The following is a 20,894-nucleotide window of genomic DNA, read 5'->3' as shown; positions in this document are numbered from 1 at the left end:
TATATATATATATATATATATATATATATATATATATATACAGTAGCAGTAAATCGGGGCTTCACTAATCTCCATGTATAGCAAGCAGGTGGGTAGTGAGGTTTAATGAAGTAACGTGACGTGTCTGACTTTCCTTACCTTACATGGTGTGTGGACGGGGGGTATTCTGGGGGATGCTTCTTGATAATTTTTACAGTAAACAGTTTGTCACATTTTAGGTGACCAAAGGACATATTTACATTATGATCAAATATACCAAAGATGAAACATGATTCAGTTATATTTTTTTTTCACCGAAACAATTCGATTTAGCTATGGTCTTAGCTCCTTTCCATTCGATATGGTGATCAAAGGCAGCATGATGTTGAAATAAGCCGCAGCTCTGCTGGGATATCCTAACGCTATACTCATGCTCTGAGATTCTAGTCTCCAAATCTTTCGCTGATCATCCAATATAGAATAGGTCACAGTCTTTACATGGCACTTTATAAACAACACCTGTATTATGGGCTGTTTTGGATGAGGGCTTTCTTAATGGTGTAATTTTATTTGAATACTACAACACCATTTAAAAAATCTCTCTCTCTCTCTCTCTCTCTCTCTCTCTCTCTCTCTCTCTCTCTCTCTCTCTCTCTCTCTCTCTCTCTCTCTCTCTCTCTCTCTCTCTCTCACAGCCTTGAATTCCTCTCCTGGTGACAAAGTGTGACAAGTATGACGGTTGCCTCCTGCAGGGTGAGTGAAGGTGTCCGTCACTTGGGATCTCTGGTTTTGTCCCTGCTTGCCGTGGTCGTCGTCACTATCCTCACTTTCATCGACTCCGACTCATGTACGTACTTATCCTTTTGTCAGATTCATAAGTGAATGAAATTTCGTTGTGTATATCCAGCCTGTCATCCCTTTCTCCTAAAGCTTGCTTTGTTAGTTCTATTAGATTCGACAGGTGTCTGCAAGACATTAGCTCTTGCCTTCAGTCAGCCAAATACTTCGCTTTGATTCTTGGTAGGACGAGTTATATTTCCTCTATGGTCCCTGGGATAAGTTGTATTCCCTCCCTGGTCCCTGGGACAAGTTATATTCCCTCCCTGGTCATTGGGACAAATCATATTCCCTTCCTGGTCCCTGGGACAAGTTATATTCCTTTCCTCGTCCCTGGGACAAGTTATATTCCCTTCCTGTTTCCTGACACAAGTTATATTCTCTCCCTAGTTTCTGGGACAAGTTATATTCTCACCCTGGTCCCTGTGACAAGTTATATTCCCTCCCTGGTTCCTGGGACAAGTTATATTCCCTTCCTGTTTCCTGACACAAGTTATATTCTCTCCCTAGTTCCTGGGACAAGTTATATTCTCACCCTGGTCCCTGTGACAAGTTATATTCCCTCCCTAGTTCCTGGGACAAGTTATATTCTTTTCCTGGTCCCTGTGACACGTTATATTCCCTCCCTAGTTCCTGGGACAAGTAATATTTTCTCCCTGGTTCCTAGGACCAGTTAGATTCCCTGCCTGGTCCCTGAGACAAGTTATATTCCCTCCCTGGTCTCTGGGACAAGTTATGTTCCCTGCCCCGTGAATGTTAATGTTAGTCTCACTTGAATCAACGTAGTGTTTAAGAAGAAAGATGCAAGAGAAGTTGTCATAAACGTGTGCAGGTTCATGCATTATCCCTCTGGCATCACTGGGCAGAGAGTGAGGATGTGTGTGAGTGATCTGGGGGGCTGTGTGTGTGTGCCTGACCCATTCTTTGGAACTGGGAACGGATCTGCGATGGAGAGAGAGAGAGAGAGAGAGAGAGAGAGAGAGAGAGAGAGAGATTGTGTTCCTGACTTAATAGTAATCAGAGGGCTCTTCAACACATATAAGACAGCCCGGTCGCGCGACGCTTCCTCCTCACTTATTCGTCACTTGTCCCTGTGTTCAAAGTATCCTAATTTCTCTCACAGACCAGAAAGAAGACAAGTCTTTATAAGTAGACTAAATCATGCTTGTCTTCGTTTACAGTGGTTTACTACACACGGATGAGCGTTCATATACCCGGCTACTATTTTGTTGAAATGGTGAAATAATTTCTTTACATTTAGGATGACTCTTTTTCTCTGTATGCTATTTCCCAACTCAGAATGTAGGGGAATGGAATCATTATACTGGATGTATACATCAATCATTTTGGAGTTCGTATGTCTCCTGGGCCACACAGGTCTACAACTGCTGCAGGAAGGTGTCGTATGCATGTGAAGGTGTTGCTTTTTCCTCCTTCAATGTCTGTCTGCTCACACGTTCCTAGCTCTAGTCTTCTGACTAAAACAATCTGACTTTTCGTCAGCCTTAGGGCCATATTGACAGACGATGCGACGGAGTTCATGCCACGATTTAATGCGTGCCGTCGCATGCAGTAAATACCTCCGTAGTAGGTATTCATAGACGATGCGATGTTCGTGGTCAAGTGACGGCCGTCGTCTCCATCGCCAGGGGTACCAACATGTCGTTCACTCAGGTTGGGCGACAGGTTGGTACGTCGGGAGTCAGCTGATCACCATAAACAACATGGAAGGCGGATGACGAACGTTCTATTTGCCTCCATGAGAGGCATCGAAAGTCTATGATGGCTTTATGCATCAGAATCGCTGAGGTGGTGCAGTGCATGAGCCAGGACCCCAGAATTGTATCAAAGGAATTGTCGTTACGGAAGGAAATAGAGACCAACCTAATGCAATCAACCTTGGCCAGGAGCCGTGTGGAATTGAAAAAGAATTATTTAGGAACATCCATGAGAACCTGAAGGTGGTCAGTAGCAGCTTATTATAGAATTTTGACGCTGCCCGGAAAACTTACTCTTTTATTCTTATTTTTACTTTGGATGCTCGAGACGCGGACAAAAATCCACATCAAGGCCGGGCCTTAACTGATATATAGAGTGGTTGATGCTGGAAAAAGAAGCGGTAAGGGAAAGCATTTACGAACTTTGGAAAAAGTGAAAAACCCGTCTTCCATAACGTGCCAGGTCATAGAGACAAGAGAAGATAGAGAGTGCTAAAGCATCGAGGTGTAATGCAAACAATAGGTCTTGAACCCGCTCACTCTTCAGGTGCCAATGGCCATACAGCAATCATGTGGTGGGGACACACAAGCAGCTAGCTGTCGGGAGTAAAAACCAAAGTAATACCTATAAAAAAGGGAAGGTGAACCAAAATTGCGGCGTAGGGCAAGGAGGTCAAGTTTTGAAGTTAACCTGGGACAGTTTATAAGTCGGACCGCTTTCGACTCAACTTTAAGTAAGGATGCAGAGCTAAAACTGCCCCAAATGTGAGAGCAGTACTCTTTTAAAGGACGAATGAGTTCTTTGTACAGACAGAGCACTGTTCTGAAGAAAAAAGTTTCGACATCTAAACAGGACACCCAGTTTCTTAAAGGCAGACTTAGCAATTTCCGTGATATGGGATTCCCAAGAAAGAGTGGATTTTATAGTAATGCCAAGTATGAGTCAAGAGGTGGAATTGCAGAACCCTCAAAGGAGAGACAAACAATGTAAAAGAGTTTTTGGTAGAGAGATGGGTGGAAACCGTCTTGGAAGCATTTAAATAGATTTCGTCTACTCTCTGAGATTCACTGAGGAAGCTGTGTCAAGACGAGATGCAAATCGAGTGAGAGAAGGAGCAGAATTGAAGGATGTGGATGAATGCAGTGTTGAGTCGTCAGCGTATGAGTGCATTTGGTTATCTGTGGAAGAATGGAAATCGTTGATAAAAGGGAGGAAAAGAGTAAGAGACGAGAAAGAACCTAGAGGGACACTGCTGTTGGAGAAAAAGGGAGAAGACCGATCCATCAATAACCAGAGATAGATCAGCTCGAGAGGAAGCTAGATATGAAGGAGCAAAGTGAGGGAGGGGAGCCAAAAGAGTGAAGCTTAGAAATGAAACCCCGATGCTACAACTTGTCAAAAGCATTGGATATATCAAGGGCAATTACACATGACTCCACCAAATCTTTAAGGAATGACAACCAAACATTAGCAGGATAGGAAAGAATATCACCAGTGGATCTCGCCTAACTGAAGCCATACTGGAGACCAGAATGAAGAGTGAGATTAAGGTGTTTAGGGATACGGGAGTTGATGAGGGGTTCAAAGACTTGGAAATGGTTGACGTCAAAGCAAAAGAGCGATAGTTAAAGGGGTTAGAACGGTCACTTAAGGGATGGGATGTATCAATGCATACTTCCAAGAAGGAAAAGTTATAGTTTTTAAGCAAGGTCCTTGAGTCATGCAACAGGTGTGTTGATGTTGGAATATGTACAAACATCACATTTCAACCGGAATCGTGAGTGGAGATGTTAGTTGGATATTAAAAAAGGGACTAGTGAGAGCATCATTAGATAACTGTGTCTCTAACAGAAGTAAGATATTAGCAGCGGTGCGTGACAGTTAGTGTTCAACAGAGTAGAGGTTATTAGAGATCACGAATGTTAATATAGTGAATATATATATATATATTTTTTTTTTTTTGCTTTGTCGCTGTCTCCCGCGTTTGCGAGGTAGCGCAAGGAAACAGACAAAAGAAATGGCCCAACCCACCCCCATACACATGTATATACATACGTCCACACACGCAAATATACATACCTACACAGCTTTCCATGGTTTACCCCAGACGCTTCACATGCCCTGATTCAATCCACTGACAGCACGTCAACCCCTGTATACCACATCGCTCAAATTCACTCTATTATTTGCCCTCCTTTCACCCTCCTGCATGTTCAGGCCCCAATCACACAAAATCTTTTTCACTCCATCTTTCCACCTCCAATTTGGTCTCCCTCTTCTCCTCGTTCCCTCCACCTCCGACACATATATCCTCTTGGTCAACCTTTCCTCACTCATTCTCTCCATGTGCCCAAACCATTTCAAAACACCCTCTTCTACTCTCTCAACCACGCTCTTTTTATTTCCACACATCTCTCTTACCCTTACGTTACTTACTCGATCAAACCACCTCACACCACACATTGTCCTCAAACATCTCATTTCCAGCACATCCATCCTCCTGCGCACCACTCTATCCATAGTCCACGCCTCGCAACCATACAACATTGTTGGAACCACTATTCCTTCAAACATACCCATTTTTGCTTTCCGAGATAATGTTCTCGACTTCCACACATTCTTCAAGGCTCCCAGAATTTTCGCCCCCTCCCCCACCATAGCTATGATCCACTTCCGCTTCCATGGTTCCATCAGCTACCAGATCCACTCCCAGATATGTAAAACACTTTACTTCCTCCAGTTTTTCTCCATTCAAACTCACCTCCCAATTGACTTGACCCTCAACCCTACTGTACCTAATAACCTTGCTCTTATTCACATTTACTCTTAACTTTCTTCTTTCACACACTTTACCAAACTCATTCACCAGCTTCTGCAGTTTCTCACATGAATCAGCCACCAGCGCTATATCATCAGCGAACAACAACTGACTCACTTCCCAAGCTCTCTCATCCACAACGGACTGCATACTTGCCCCTCTTTTCAAAACTCTTGCATTCACCTCCCTAACAACCCCATCCATAAACAAATTAAACAACCATGGAGACATCACACACCCCTGCCGCAAACCTACATTCACTGAGAACCAATCACTTTCCTCTCTTCCTACATGTACACATGCCTTACATCCTCGATAAAGACTTTTCACTGCTTCTAGCAACTTGCCTCCCACACCATGAATTCTTAGTACCTTCCACAGAGCATCTCTATCAACTCTATCATATGCCTTCTCCAGATCCATAAATGCTACATACAAATCCATTTGCTTTTCTAAGTATTTCTCACATACATTCTTCAAAGCAAACACCTGATCCACACATCCTCTACCACTTTTGAAACCACACTGCTCTTCCCCAATCTGATGCTCTGTACATGCCTTCACCCTCTCAATCAATACCCTCCCATGTAATTTACCAGGAATACTCAACAAACTTATACCTCTTTAATTTGAGCACTCACTCTTATCCCCTTTGCCTTTGTACAATGGCAGTATGCACGCATTCCGCCAATCCTCAGGCACCTCACCATGAGTCATACATACATTAAATAACCTTACCAACCAGTCAACAATACAGTCACCCCCTTTTTAAATAGATTCCACTGCAATACCATCCAAACCTGCTGCCTTGCCGGCTTTCATCTTCCGGAAAGCTTTTACTACCTCTTCTCTGTTTACCATTTTCCCTAACCCTCTCACTTTGCACACCACCTCGACCAAAACACCCTATATCTGCCACTCTATCATCAAACACATTCAACAAACCTTCAAAATACTCACTCCATCTCCTTCTCACATCACCACTACTTGTTATCACCTCCCCATTAGCGCCCTTCACTGAAGTTCCCATTTGCTCCCCTGTCTTACGCACTTTATTTACCTCCTTCCAGAACATCTTTTTATTCTCCCTAAAATTTAATGATACTCTCTCACCCCAACTCTCATTTGCCCTCTTTTTCACCTCTTGCACCTTTCTCTTGACCTCCTGTCTCTTTCTTTTATACATCTCCCACTCAATTGCATTTTTTCCCTGCAAAAATCGTCCAAATGCCTCTCTCTTCTCTTTCACTAATAATCTTACTTCTTCATCCCACCAATCACTACCCTTTCTAATCAACCCACCTCCCACGCTTCTCATGCCACAAGCATCTTTTGCGCAATCCATCACTGATTCCCTAAATACATCCCATTCCTCCCCCACTCCCCTTACTTCCACTGTTCTCACCTTTTTCCATTCTGTACTCAGTCTCTCCTGGTACTTCCACACACAAGTCTCCTTCCCAAGCTCACTTACTCTCACCACACTCTTCACCCCAACATTCACTCTTCTTTTCTGAAAACCCATACAAATCTTCACCTTAGCCTCCACAAGATAATGATCAGACATCCCTCCAGTTGCACCTCTCAGCACATTAACATCCAAACGTCTCTCTTTCGCGTGCCTGTCAATTAACACGTAATCCAATAACGCTCTCTGGCCATCTCTCCTACTTACATACGTATACTTATGTATATCTCGTTTTTTAAATCAGGTATTCCCAATCACCAGTCCTTTTTCAGCACATAAATCTACAAGGTCTTCACCATTTCCATTTACAACACTGAACACCCCATGTATACCAATTATTCCCTCAACTGCCACATTACTCACCTTTGCATTCAAATCACCCATCACTATAACCCGGTCTTGTGCATCAAAACCACTAACACACTCATTCAGCTGCTCCCAAAACACTTGCTTCTCATGATCTTTCTTCTCATGCCCAGGTGCATATGCACCAATAATCACCCATCTCTCTCCATCAACTTTCAGTTTTACCCATATTATTCGAGAATTTACTTTCTTACATTCTATCACATACTCCCACAACTCCTGTTTCAGGAGTAGTGCTACTCCTTCCCTTGCTCTTGTCCTCTCACTAACCCCTGACTTTACTCCCAAGACATTCCCAAACCACTCTTCCCCTTTACCCTTGAGCTTCGTTTCACTCAGAGCCAAAACATCCAGGTTCCTTTCCTCAAACACACTACCTATCTCTACTTTTTTCACATCTTGGTTACATCCACACACATTTAGACACCCCAATCTGAGTCTACGAGGAGGATGAGCACTCCCCGCGTGACTCCTTCTGTTTCCCATTTTTAGAAAGTTAAAATACAAGGAGGATTTCTGGCTTCCCGCTCCCGTCCCCTCTAGTCTCCTTCTACTACACGTGAGGAATGCGTGGGAAGTATTCTTTCACCCCTATATATATATATATATATATATATATATATATATATATATATATATATATATATATATATATATATATATATATATATATATAATTTTTTTTTTTTTTTTTTGCTTTGTCGCTGTCTCCCGCGTTTGCGAGGTAGCGCAAGGAAACAGACGAAAGAAATGGCCCAACCCACCCCCATACACATGTATATACATACGTCCACACACGCAAATATACATACTTACACAGCTTTCCATGGTTTACCCCAGACGCTTCACATGCCCTGCTTCGATCCACTGACAGCATGTCAAGCCCGGTATACCACATCGATCCAATTCACTCTATTCCTTGCCTTCTTTTCACCCTCCTGCATGTTCAGGCCCCGATCACAAAATCTTTTTCACTCCATCTTTCCACCTCCAATTTGGTCTCCCACTTCTCGTTCCCTCCACCTCTGACACATATATCCTCTTGGTCAATCTTTCCCCACTCATTCTCTCCATGTGACCAAACCATTTCAAAACAACCTCTTCTGCTCTCTCAACAACACTCTTTTTATTTCCACACATCTCTCTTACCCTTACGTTACTTACTCGATCAAACCACCTCACACCACACATTTGTCCTCAAACATCTCATTTCCAGCATATCCACCTTCCTGCGCACAACTCTATCCATAGCCCACGATTCGCAACCATACAAAATTGTTGGAACCACTATTCCTTCAAACATACCCATTTTTGCTTTCCGAGATAATGTTCTCGACTTCCACACATTCTTCAAGGCTCCCAGGATTTTCACCCCCTCCCCCACCCTATGATCCACTTCCGCTTCCATGGTTCCATCCGCTGCCAGATCCACTCCCAGATATCTAAAACACTTTACTTCCTCCAGTTTTTCTCCATTCAAACTTACCTCCCAATTGACTTGACCCTCAACCCTACTGTACCTAATAACCTTGCTCTTATTCACATTTACTCTTCACTTTCTTCTTTCACACACTTTACCAAACTCAGTCACCAGCGTCTGCAGTTTCTCACATGAATCAGCCACCAGCGCTGTATCATCAGCGAACAACAACTGACTCACTTCCCAAGCTCTCTCATCCACAACAGACTTCATACTTGCCCCTCTTTCCAAAACTCTTGCATTCACCTCCCTAACAACCCCATCCATAAACAAATTAAACAACACTGGAGACATCACTCACCCCTGCCGCAAACCTACATTCACTGAGAACCAATCACTTTCCTCTCTTCCTACACGTACACATGCCTTACATACTAGATAAAAACTTTTCACTGCTTCTAACAACTTGCCTCCCACACCATATATTCTTAATACCTTCCACAGAGTATCTCTATCAACTCTATCATATGCCTTCTCCAGATCCATAAATGCTACATACAAATATATATATATATATCTTCTGGGAAACAGAAGATATATATATATATATATATATATATATATATATATATATATATATATATATATATATATATATATATATATATATATATATATATATATATATATATACATATGTATATATATATATATATATATATATATATATATATATATATATATATATATATATATATATATATATATATATATATATATATATATATATATATATATACATATATATATATATACATATATATACTTTGGATAGGAGAGAAAGAATACTTCCCACGTATTACCTGCGTGTCGTAGAAGGCGACTAAAAGGGAAGGGAACGGGGGGCTGGAATTCCTTCCCTGTCGTTTTTAGTTTTCCTAATGAAGGAACAGAGGAGGGGGTCAAGTGATTATATTCCCTAAAAGGCTCAGTCGTCTGTTCTTAACGCTAACTTGCTAACGCGGGAAATGGCGAATTGTATGAAAAAAAAATTTAGATATATATATATACGTATATATATAACCATATTCATATATATATATATATATATATATATATATATATATATATATATATATATATATATATATATATATATATATATATATATGTTTGTGTGTGTGTGTGTGTGTGTGTGGGCCATTCTTCGTCTGTTTCCTAGCACTACCTCGTCAGTTCCGAGAACCCAGCTCCATCTAACCTTACACCTACACCTATTCCTCCTACCACAGTCCATAACAAATCTTATGCCAATACCAAATCCTCTGTCTGTCCCAAAGGAAAGAAAGAGAACAAAAGTAATGTATCTCTAAAGATGACTAAACTTTAACAAACTACGTCGCACGTCCTTGTTCCGGTACCTCCGACAGGGAGGCCTGTGGTTCACATGTCCTCTTCGTTGGAGGACGTTGGAGGACATAGACTTGATTGATGCCAGACAAATCACTTTCAGGGGCCGTTCATGTTTCCTTGGGGACTCGCTCATGTCTAGGCATAAATGGGCAAAGAAAGCTAGTCGGTTGAATAACTCAAACCAACACGTTCAATATCATTCAGTGGAAGTACAGAGGCCTTAGGCATAAACAAGCACAACTACAACTGTTGCTTGCACTATATAGGCCAGCCATAATCTGTTTACAAGAGGCCCTTCTAAATGGCACAGTCGAAGACTTTTCCAATTTAGAAAGCTATCACTCGTGTAGAAGAGACGAGAATCGTTTGGTGGCTATTTATGTGCACCAAAGTTTACCCCACACAGGAGTGTCTTTAAATTCTACTCTAGACGCTGTCGCATGTAGAGTAAAATCTAATGACACATACCCGTCCATCTGTTCAATATATTGCTCTGGTTCCAATGCACTTAATAATGATGAGTTAAATCTGCTTGTTAATCAATTACCTCACCGTAAAGTAGTTTTAGGAGACTTCAGTGCTCATTATTATCGGTGGGGAAGTATCCGGGCAGACGTCAAGGGGGAACAAATGGTCTATTTTATGATCAATGCCAACCTCGCTCTTCTGAACGATAGTAGCGGAACTTGTGTAGATGACCGGACTGGCAATATCTCAGCAATTGATTTATCCTTGTCATCGCCGAATTTACATAACGACATCACTTGGGATCTTTACGACGACTCACTGGGAAGTGACCATTTCCTGATCTATCCTTCTTATTCATGCGGCATTACTACTAACCTGTCTCGTCTCCGCCTAAATCTAACTATAATAAAGCAGACTGGGTGTCATTTACAAGGCAAGCCGTCCTTGATATCCGGTGGTGATATTGATGCAAAAGTCCTCAAGGTTACCTCCGCCATACTGAGGGCTGCTGAGAACTCTGTACCTAAGGTTTTTACAATTTCCACAAAGCATAGAGTTCCTTGGTGGACACCAGATTGAAGGAATGTACTGCATGAGCGCAATAGGAGATACAGGATATTTGACAACGAACCTCAGATGATAGTTTTATTGCATACAAACGTGCGAGGGCTCAGGCAAGAAGAATTATCAAACAAACCAAACGAGACTCTTGGCACACCTTTGCCAGGTCTGATCCACAATCCATAATATCAAAAGAAAATATAAGCTGCTGCTTTCTCTGTAAATCCACCATAAAGATCAAATCATCGACGACCCGGTGGACATTGCCAACACACTCACCAGGAGATTCTTAGAAACGAGCAGCTCGGCCAATTACGACCCGCGCTTCCAACACCACAAGCACCAGGCCGAGCTGCAGATACCAGACTTTGCCAAAGAAGATACTCATGTTTATATCAAAACATTTACAATGAAAGAACTCCTTCTTGCCCTGAAATCCTGTAAAGGTTCGAGCCCGGGACCCAGCGGGATCACTTACGGGATGATCCAGCATCTTAGTCAGGCTAACCTGACTAAGCTGTTAGCATTGTACAATGAGATTTGGACGTCTCGAACGTTTCCAAACTCATGGCATTTTGAGCAAGTCATCCCCATCCCAAAAGGCTCCGGACGCCTTACGAATGTAGATTCGTTTCGACCTATTGCGCTCACGAGCTGCATTTGTAAGGCCATGAAGAATGGTTAACAGAAGGCTACTTTTTTGTTGGAATCGAAGGGTTTATTAAATGATCAACAGTGTGCTTTCCGTTGTAACAAGGCACATTGGATCATTTAATACACCTAGAACATTCCACCTTAGAGTCATGTAGTAAAGTGCGTTTTTTGATTGCTGTATTTTTAGATTTAGAAAAAGTCTTCGATATGACATGGCGAAACGGAATTTTAAGAAAACTTTATGCTTTTGGTTTAAGAAGTTATTTACCCTTATCTTTTAGAATTTTTTAAAAGTGATAGAACTTTTGTTGTGAAATGTACAGCACTCAATGTCACTACCTTGTCCAAGAGAATGGGGTACCGCAAGGCAGCTTTCTTAGCCCCACGTTATCTAATATTATGATTAATGATGCTCTGTCTCCAGCTTCCGTCCCGCGAGATCTTAAATACTCACTTTATGCTGATGGTTGTGCACTATGACTCTCTTCGCCTAGTGTGTAATTTATGGCTGAGCGGGTTCAAGCTCTTAGTGTATGCTTCGGCGAGCGAGTATGCCCTGAGGAGGTTGGATGTGATACAGAATGAATGTTTACTAATGTGTCTTGGCGCCTCAACCTGTACCAGAGTTCCACGAGTGGAAGTTGAGGCCCATGTACCTCCTCTCTGGCTAAGACGTGAGATCCTGTTGTGGCAAAGCGGTATTCTGATGGTCAGAAGGAGCAATGCATCTGCCTGTCGCCTCATTCTGGAATGTGCACAGCTCGTCAACAGAGGCGTCAGGCCCCTAGCCGTCAAAATACACTTCCTCATTGAGAACTCCGGTATTTAAGTGAATGAAGTGGACTCGCTGGTTAAGAACTCCTTACCTCTCTTGGAGGATTCAGAAATTAACGTAAAAACGAGCTTGCTTCCAGCCAAAAAGGCCAATACATCGGAGAGCGAGGTACACCAGCGTTTTCGTCAGGTCATCATCGATCACTTATGTTCACTTCTACACTGATGGCTCCAAGACGGATGAATGTGTGAGTGCAAGTGTATGGTCGATGGAGTGTGCCCTCAGATATCGCTAGCCGAACCATACATCTGTATTTTGCGCTGAGTTGTTTGCCATTGATCGAGCCATAGACAATATAATCAATTCAAATTAAAATAAAGCAATATTTTTTCAGATTCTCTTTCTGCTCTTAAAGCAATAGGTTCTGAATATATAGAGTCCTGTGAATTACAGGGCAACATCATTAATAAACTTTATTCATGTGAAAAAGATATCATCTTGATCTAGGTGCCTGGTCATTGGAATATATAAGGCAATGAGCAGGCAGACAGCTTGGCTAAGTCGACCTCAGAACGCGAGAAGGTTGTCCCTATCCCTCGGGAGCTCGAGTCCTACCTTTACTTGGGGAAGAGATCAATTTATCTTCTGTGACAGAGTCAGTGGACCGGCCTGACAATCAACAGAAATGCAAGCAAGAAGTGACTGACTGGCCGCCCTCATGTCGCAAGAACAGAGGAGAGGAGGTTGTGCTGGTCCGCCTCAGAATAAACACTACATTCATCACCCACATGAAACCGTATATCAGGAAAAGCTTTCCAATGACACGTCAACAGTGCCAAAAAATCTTAACAATAGAACATTTATTCTTGCGATGCCATACCTTCAATCAACACAGGACAAATTTAATAGACTATTGCAACTGGAAAAACATCAGTTTTAACATTCTTAATGTACTCGGGGACAACTCTAGTACTACAAACAAATTGATGGTCTTCCTCAGTAACAATTACTCAGGATGATATAAGGTGTTTCATGGGTTGTTCTCTGTTGCGGGGTTGGCTCCGGTGTGAGGTTCCTCCTACCTGGACCTGTCGCATGTGGGTGGACATGTCCACACATTTGACTGTCGGCCTTGGGGGAGGGGATGATGCTCTAGGCAGCTGCGCCATGGAGTTGAGCCGTCGGACCTCCGAATAAATCATTATATTCTATGTGCATGACGTGGTGGAGGACTATCTCTAGTCTGTCCTATCTCGTCGCACTCTTGTGTAAACTGCAACTGTGATGCTGTGCTGACTGGGCGGTGTTTGCCGCCACGTTGCCTTAATACCCACAAAATCGGTTTTTTTCCATTATTCATTTTAGTTTTCTTTTATCATTATCATATCAAACTTATACTTTTTCTATTGCTTCTAATTCTCAATTTCATTTTATTTTTTCTTCTTAGAATAGGTCTTTAGGGATGATTTCAATCACATATTAAATAGGATTGTAGGCCTAACAACCTTCTTCATAGCCTGCTGACCGTAAAACCCAACAAAAAGAAGAAGTGAGTTGTTAGGAATTAACTTTGTTAAGTACTGGCACCTGATGATGTGGATTGTCTCCACAGAACATGTCCTGCTACATGTATAGAAAAATTACATGTCAAACAAAATTGGATGAACATATACTGTATTTTCAACACTCACTTTTATCTCCTTTGCCTTTGTACAATGCCACTATGCAAGCATTACGCTAATCCTCAGGCACCGCTCCATGATTCATACATACACTGAATATCCTTACCAACCAGTCAACAACACAGTCACCCCCTCTCTTGACACATTCTACTGCAATACCATCCAAACCCGCCTCCTTGCCCGGTTTCATATTCCGCAAACTTTCGCTACCTCTTCTCTCTTAACCAAACAATTCTCCCTGACCTCTCACTCTCTGCACACCACCCAAACTAAAACACCCTATAGTTGCCACTCTATCAACAAACACATTCAACAAACCTTCAAAACACTCACTTCATCACTCCCTGTTGTTACTTCCCCACTTGCACCCTTCGCCGATGTTCCCATTTGTTCTCTTGTCTTATGCACGTTATTTACCTCCTTCCAAAACATCTTTTTATTCTCCCTAAAGTTTAATGATACTCTCACCCCAACTCTCATTTGCTCTTTTTTTCAGCTCTGCACCTTTGTCTTACCTCCTGCCGCTTTCTTTTTTTTTTTTTCTATACATCTCCCAGTCATTTGCACTCCTTCCCTGCAAGTATCGTCCATACGCCTTTCTTTTCTCTCTCACTAACAACTTTACATCATCCCACCACTCACTACCCTTTCTAACCTGCCAACCTCACACCTTTCCTTTGCCACATGCATCTTTTGCACAAGCTATCACTGCTTCTCTAAATACATCCCATTTCTCAACCGCTCCCCTCACGTCATTTACTCTCACCTTTTGCTATTCTACACTCAATCTCTCCTGGTGCTTCCTCACACAAGTCCCATTTCCGAGCTCACTTACTCTCACCACTCTCTTCACCCCAACATTCTCTCTTCTTTTTTTAAAACCTTTACAAATCATCAGTTTCTTCTCCAGAAGATAGTGATTAGGCATCCCTCCAGCTGTCCCTCTCAGCACATTAACATCCAAAAGTCTACTTTTTACACGTCTATCAATTAACACGTAATCCAATAATGCCCTTTGACCATCTCTCCTACTCACATTCGTATACTTATGTATACCTCAATCTTTAAACTAGGTATTCCCAATCACCACTCTTTTTTCAGCACACAAATCCACAAGCCCTTCACCATTTCCATTCACAGCACTGAACACCCAATGTACACTAATTATACCCTCAACTGCAACATTACTCACCTTTGCATTCAAATCACCCATCACTAAAACCTGTTCTTGTGCATCAAATCTGCTGACACACTCACTCAGCTGCTCCCAAAACACTTGCCTATCATGATCTTTCTTCTCATGACCGGTTATACAAGCATCAATAATCACCCGTCTCTCTCCATCCACTTTCAGTTTTACCCATATCAATCTAGAATTTACTTTCTTACATGTTATCACATACTCCCGCAACTCCTGCTTCAGAAGTAGTGCTACGCCTTCCTTAGCTCTTGTCCTCTCACCAACCCTTGACTTTACTCCTAAGACATTCCCAAACCACTCTTCCCCTTTACCATTGAGCTTCGTTTCAGTCAGAGCCAAAACATCCAGGTTCCTTTCCTCAAACATACTACTTATCTCTCTTTCCTTCTCTTCTTGGTTACATCCACACACATTATGACACCCAAGTCTGAGCCTTCGAGGAGGATGAACACTCCCCGCATGACTCCTTCTGTTTCCCATTTTAGAAATTAAAATGCATGGAGGGGCAGATGGAATATCTCACCCTAGTATCTGCTTCTTTCCAAATACAGGAACGACTAGATGGAGGATCTTAACAATACTCTTTTCTCAGAGCCTGAATAATTCATAGTTAGAACTACGGACTTGCCATCCACGGCAACCAATCTCGTCCTAACCCCACATCAGCCAACCAATTCTCTATCTCTGCGCTGCTACGCAATTGTTGACTCGTTGCCCGAAAAACTACTTAATCGGTCGTTCAACGGCCGCGACCGCTGGTGACATTACGTGTGACTTATTGCATCACAATACAGCCGCGTCGTATTTTCACTACGTCGTATTTTCACTACGCCTAATTCACTACGTCTAATTACCGAGCAATTTAATTTTTACTTGTACTGGAGGTACGTTGATCGTTTAACGCGTGGTCTAATAATTAGCGTATCGGCCTGCCGCGTGGTAGGGCTGGCTTCGAATCTTCCTCACACACAAGTAAAGCGTTATCACGTAAGACAAATACAAAATCTTCACCATTATATACTTAGGATCGAACCCAGAATCACTGCTAGAGTGGCAAATAATGACTAAGACCATTACGCCAAGAAATGGCTTTCGCACTGGTGATCCCGCTTTCGACTGTGGTGATCTCGGGTTCGACTCTGATGATCCAGGGTTCGAACCCAGATCTGTTATGGTGAGTAATTTATATGACTCCATGTGAAGAAGAAAATGTAGATTTAGATATGAAGTGATAGTTGCGTTGTCTTATTACAGTGAACTGGTTACATTATAGTGGTGGAAACAATGTTTAATTTGTCCTCTTGATGAATCCTCAACATGAATTCATTAACGGAGGAATAGTTTATTTCATGAAAGACAAAAAGAAATAGTTCAGGCGTGACAAGCAACTTGATTATTAGATTAGAGAAATGTACTTATAAACTTGATCGTCTCTTATCTGTTACGACTTAGCTCAAGTCCTCATCAGTGCGTGCGAGGTACAGTTTTCAGTAATGTATCTGCACATGATATTTAACGCTTTGAATAGAATATTCTGTTCAGGCTTCTAGAATATAATCTTCAGGATCTTTTATCTATAATTCTAGTTTTTCTATGATAACTGAGATGGCACGGGCAACTGAAAGCCCTAATCAAGGCCATCCCATTAATGCTGTATATGGCTATACCGACATATTGGAAGAACCGGATGTTGGACTATTGCTATAATAGATTAAGAAGTGAACGCAATGAGCTACAAATGAAACTGAATTGTAAGTTGGACCATCTTATTGAAAACAGCGACTAGGCTAAGAACACGAACCATTCTTTTGTGATAAACCTGTCCAGTAAACAACTAGATAAGGATTCCTTATGTGCTTAAGGCTGTGGATTAAGTTTTGTGTGCTCTAACAGGAAAGCCAGCTGCGTTGATGTCACAAAGTCTTTTTGCAATTTAGAGAAATACAGTAATCTATCTAATGATGAAATCAATATCTGTACGGGTTTAGTGTATGCCAATTTGTCAAAACCATTGCAACCTAATTGCCTTAAAAGATTTACAAGAGCTATTAACACCTTGAAATAAGACGATGATATACATATTACTAAAACAGATAACGCTAACACTGTTGTGATTATGGACAAAAGAATCATAAATCAAGTGAATGATCTTTTACATCAACATATTCTAAACTCAGTGAGTAGCCACTAGAAGCAATTAATTCCCATTTCAATAAAGAACTGAATTTGTTGTTGAAAATTATGGTTCTCTTATCAAAAGTCTGTCATCTTTGTCCCCTCAGGATAAAGATAATTTGGTAAACATGTGATTGGACAATCACATGTTTACCAATTGGCGTCCTAGCTTCGTCTCTTCGATGTATATCAACTGACTTATACTTCTCTCTTGTGTCTCAACTGATGATGTGATGATTACACGAAAGTGCACTTGGGAACTAATCGTGTTTCACTTTCCCCGTGGACTTATAGGAATATCTTGATCACGCGCAAAACTGTGATCCTTTCCAACATAAGAGTGAATGTTGGGGTGAAGAGGGTGGTGAGAGTAAGTGAGCTTGGGAAGGAGACTTGTGTGAGGAAGTACCAGGAGAGACTGAGTACAGAATGGAAAAAGGTGAGAACAATGGAAGTAAGGGGAGTGGGGGAGGAATGGGATGTATTTAGGGAATAAGTGATGGATTGCGCAAAAGATGCGTGTGGCATGAGAAGAGTGGGAGGTGGGTTGATTAGAAAGGGTAGTGAGTGGTGGGATGAAGAAGTAAGATTATTAGTGAAAGAGAAGAGAGAGGCATTTGGACGATTTTTGCAGGGAAAAAATGCAATTGAGTGGGAGATGTATAAAAGAAAGGACAGGAGGTCAGAGAGGTGCAGAGGTGAAAAAGAGGGCAAATGAGAGTTGGGGTGAGAGAGTGTCATTAAATTTTAGGGAGAATAAAAAGATGTTCTGGAAGGAGGAAAATAAAGTGCGTAAGACAAGGGAGCAAATGGGAACTTCAGTGAAGGGCGCAAATGGGGAATGGATAACAAGTAGTGGTGATGTGAGGAGATGGAGTGAGTATTTTGAAGGTTTGTTGAATGTGTTTGATGGTAGAGTGGCAGATATAGGGTGTTTTGGTCGAGGTGGTGTGCAAAGTGAGAGGGTTAGGGAAAATGATTTGGTAAACAGAGAAGAGGTAGTAAAAGCTTTGCGGAAGATGAAAGCCGGCAAGGCAGCAGGTTTGGATGGTATTGCAGTGGAATTTATTAAAAAAAGGGGGTGACTGTATTATTGACTGGTTGGTAAGGTTGTTTAATGTATGTATGACTCATGGTGAGGTGCCTGAGGATTGGCGGAATGCGTGCATAGTGCCATTGTACAAAGGCAAAGGGGATAAGAGTGAGTGCTCAAATTACAGAGGAATAAGTTTGTTGAGTATTCCTGGTAAATTATATGGGAGGGTATTGATTGAGAGGGTGAAGGCATGTACAGAGCATCAGATTGGGGAAGAGCAGTGTGGTTTCAGAAGTGGTAGAGGATGTGTGGATCAGGTGTTTGCTTTGAAGAATGTATGTGAGAAATACTTAGAAAAGCAAATGGATTTGTATGTAGCATTTATGGATCTGGAGAAGGCATATGATAGAGTTGATAGAGATGCTCTGTGGAAGGTATTAAGAATATATGGTGTGGGAGGAAAGTTGTTAGAAGCAGTGAAAAGTTTTTATCGAGGATGTAAGGCATGTGTACGTGTAGGAAGAGAGGAAAGTGATTGGTTCTCAGTGAATGTAGGTTTGCGGCAGGGGTGTGTGATGTCTCCATGGTTGTTTAATTTGTTTATGGATGGGGTTGTTAGGGAGGTGAATGCAAGAGTTTTGGAAAGAGGGGCAAGTATGAAGTCTGTTGGGGATGGGAGAGCTTGGGAAGTGAGTCAGTTGTTGTTCGCTGATGATACAGCGCTGGTGGCTGATTCATGTGAGAAACTGCAGAAGCTGGTGACTGAGTTTGGTAAAGTGTGTGAAAGAAGAAAGTTAAGAGTAAATGTGAATAAGAGCTAGGTAATTAGGTACAGTAGGGTTGAGGGTCAAGTCAATTGGGAGGTAAGTTTGAATGGAGAAAAACTGGAGGAAGTAAAGTGTTTTAGATATCTGGGAGTGGATCTGGCAGCGGATGGAACCATGGAAGCGGAAGTGGATCATAGGGTGGGGGAGGGGGCGAAAATCCTGGGAGCCTTGAAGAATGCGTGGAAGTCGAGAACATTATTTCGGAAAGCAAAAATGGGTATGTTTGAAGGAATAGTGGTTCCAACAATGTTGTATGGTTGCGAGGCGTGGGCTATGGATAGAGTTGTGCGCAGGAGGATGGATGTGCTGGAAATAGATGTTTGAGGACAATGTGTGGTGTGAGGTGGTTTGATCGAGTAAGTAACGTAAGGGTAAGAGAGATGTGTGGAAATAAAAAGAGCGTGGTTGAGAGAGCAGAAGAGGATGTTTTGAAATGGTTTGGGCACATGGAGAGAATGAGTGAGTAAAGATTGACCAAGAGGATATATGTGTCGGAGGTGGAGGGAATGAGGAGAGGTGGGAGACCAAATTGGAGGTGATCGAGTGATTGGGTGATCGGGGCCTGAACATGCAGGAGGGTGAAAGGCGTGCGGGGAATGGAGTGAGTTGGAACGATGTCGTATACTGGGGTCGACATTCCGTCAACGAATTGAACCAGGACATGTCAAGCGTCTGGGGTAAACCATGGAAAGTTCTGTGGGGCCTGGATGTGGAAAGGGAGCTGTGGTTTCGGGCATTATTGCATGACAGCTAGAGACTGAGTGTGAACGAATGGGGCCTTTGTTGTCTTTTCCTAGCGCTACCGCGCACACATGAGGGGGGAGGGGGAAGTTATTCCATGTGTGGCGGGGTGGCGATGGGAATGAAAAAAGACAGATAGTGTGAATTTTGTGCATGTGTATATATGTTTATGTCTGTGTGTGTATATATATGTGTACATTGAGATGTATGGGTATGTATATTTGCGTGTGTGGACGTGTATGTATATACATGTGTATGAGGGTGGGTTGGGCCATATATATATATATATATATATATACATATGTATATATATATTTATATATATATATATATTTTATATATATATATATATATATATATATATATATATATATATATATATATATATATATATATATATATATATATATATATATATATATATATATATATATATATTTTTTTTTTTTTTTTTCTTTTTTTTTTTCTTGCTTTGTCGCTGTCTCCCGCGTTTGCGAGGTAGCGCAAGGAAACAGACGAAAGAAATGGCCCAACCCACCCCCATACACATGTATATACATACGTCCACACACGCAAATATACATACCTACACAGCTTTCCATGGTTTACCCCAGACGCTTCACATGCCCTGATTCAATCCACTGACAGCACGTCAACCCCGGTATACCACATCGATCCAATTCACTCCATTCCTTACCCTCCTTTCACCCTCCTGCATGTTCAGGCCCCGATCACACAAAATCTTTTTCACTCC

At 41.8% G+C, this 20,894-nt stretch overlaps 1 protein-coding gene across 1 annotated transcript in view; it reads left to right on the top strand.

Moving 5' to 3' along the window:
* Positions 1-20,894, top strand: part of LOC139747999 (equilibrative nucleoside transporter 1-like) — a 165,672-nt gene that overhangs the window by 78,954 nt on the left and 65,824 nt on the right. The window contains exon 4 of the mRNA XM_071660545.1: positions 732-826. Coding sequence (XP_071516646.1) covers positions 732-826 — 95 coding nt within the window. The remainder of the gene's footprint in view (positions 1-731; positions 827-20,894) is intronic.

The sequence above is a fragment of the Panulirus ornatus genome, chromosome 71 (assembly GCF_036320965.1).
Source record: "Panulirus ornatus isolate Po-2019 chromosome 71, ASM3632096v1, whole genome shotgun sequence".
NCBI classification, from domain to species: domain Eukaryota; kingdom Metazoa; phylum Arthropoda; class Malacostraca; order Decapoda; family Palinuridae; genus Panulirus; species Panulirus ornatus.
Note: the sequence above shows the minus strand (reverse complement) of the source record. Positions and strands in the feature narration are given on the sequence as shown.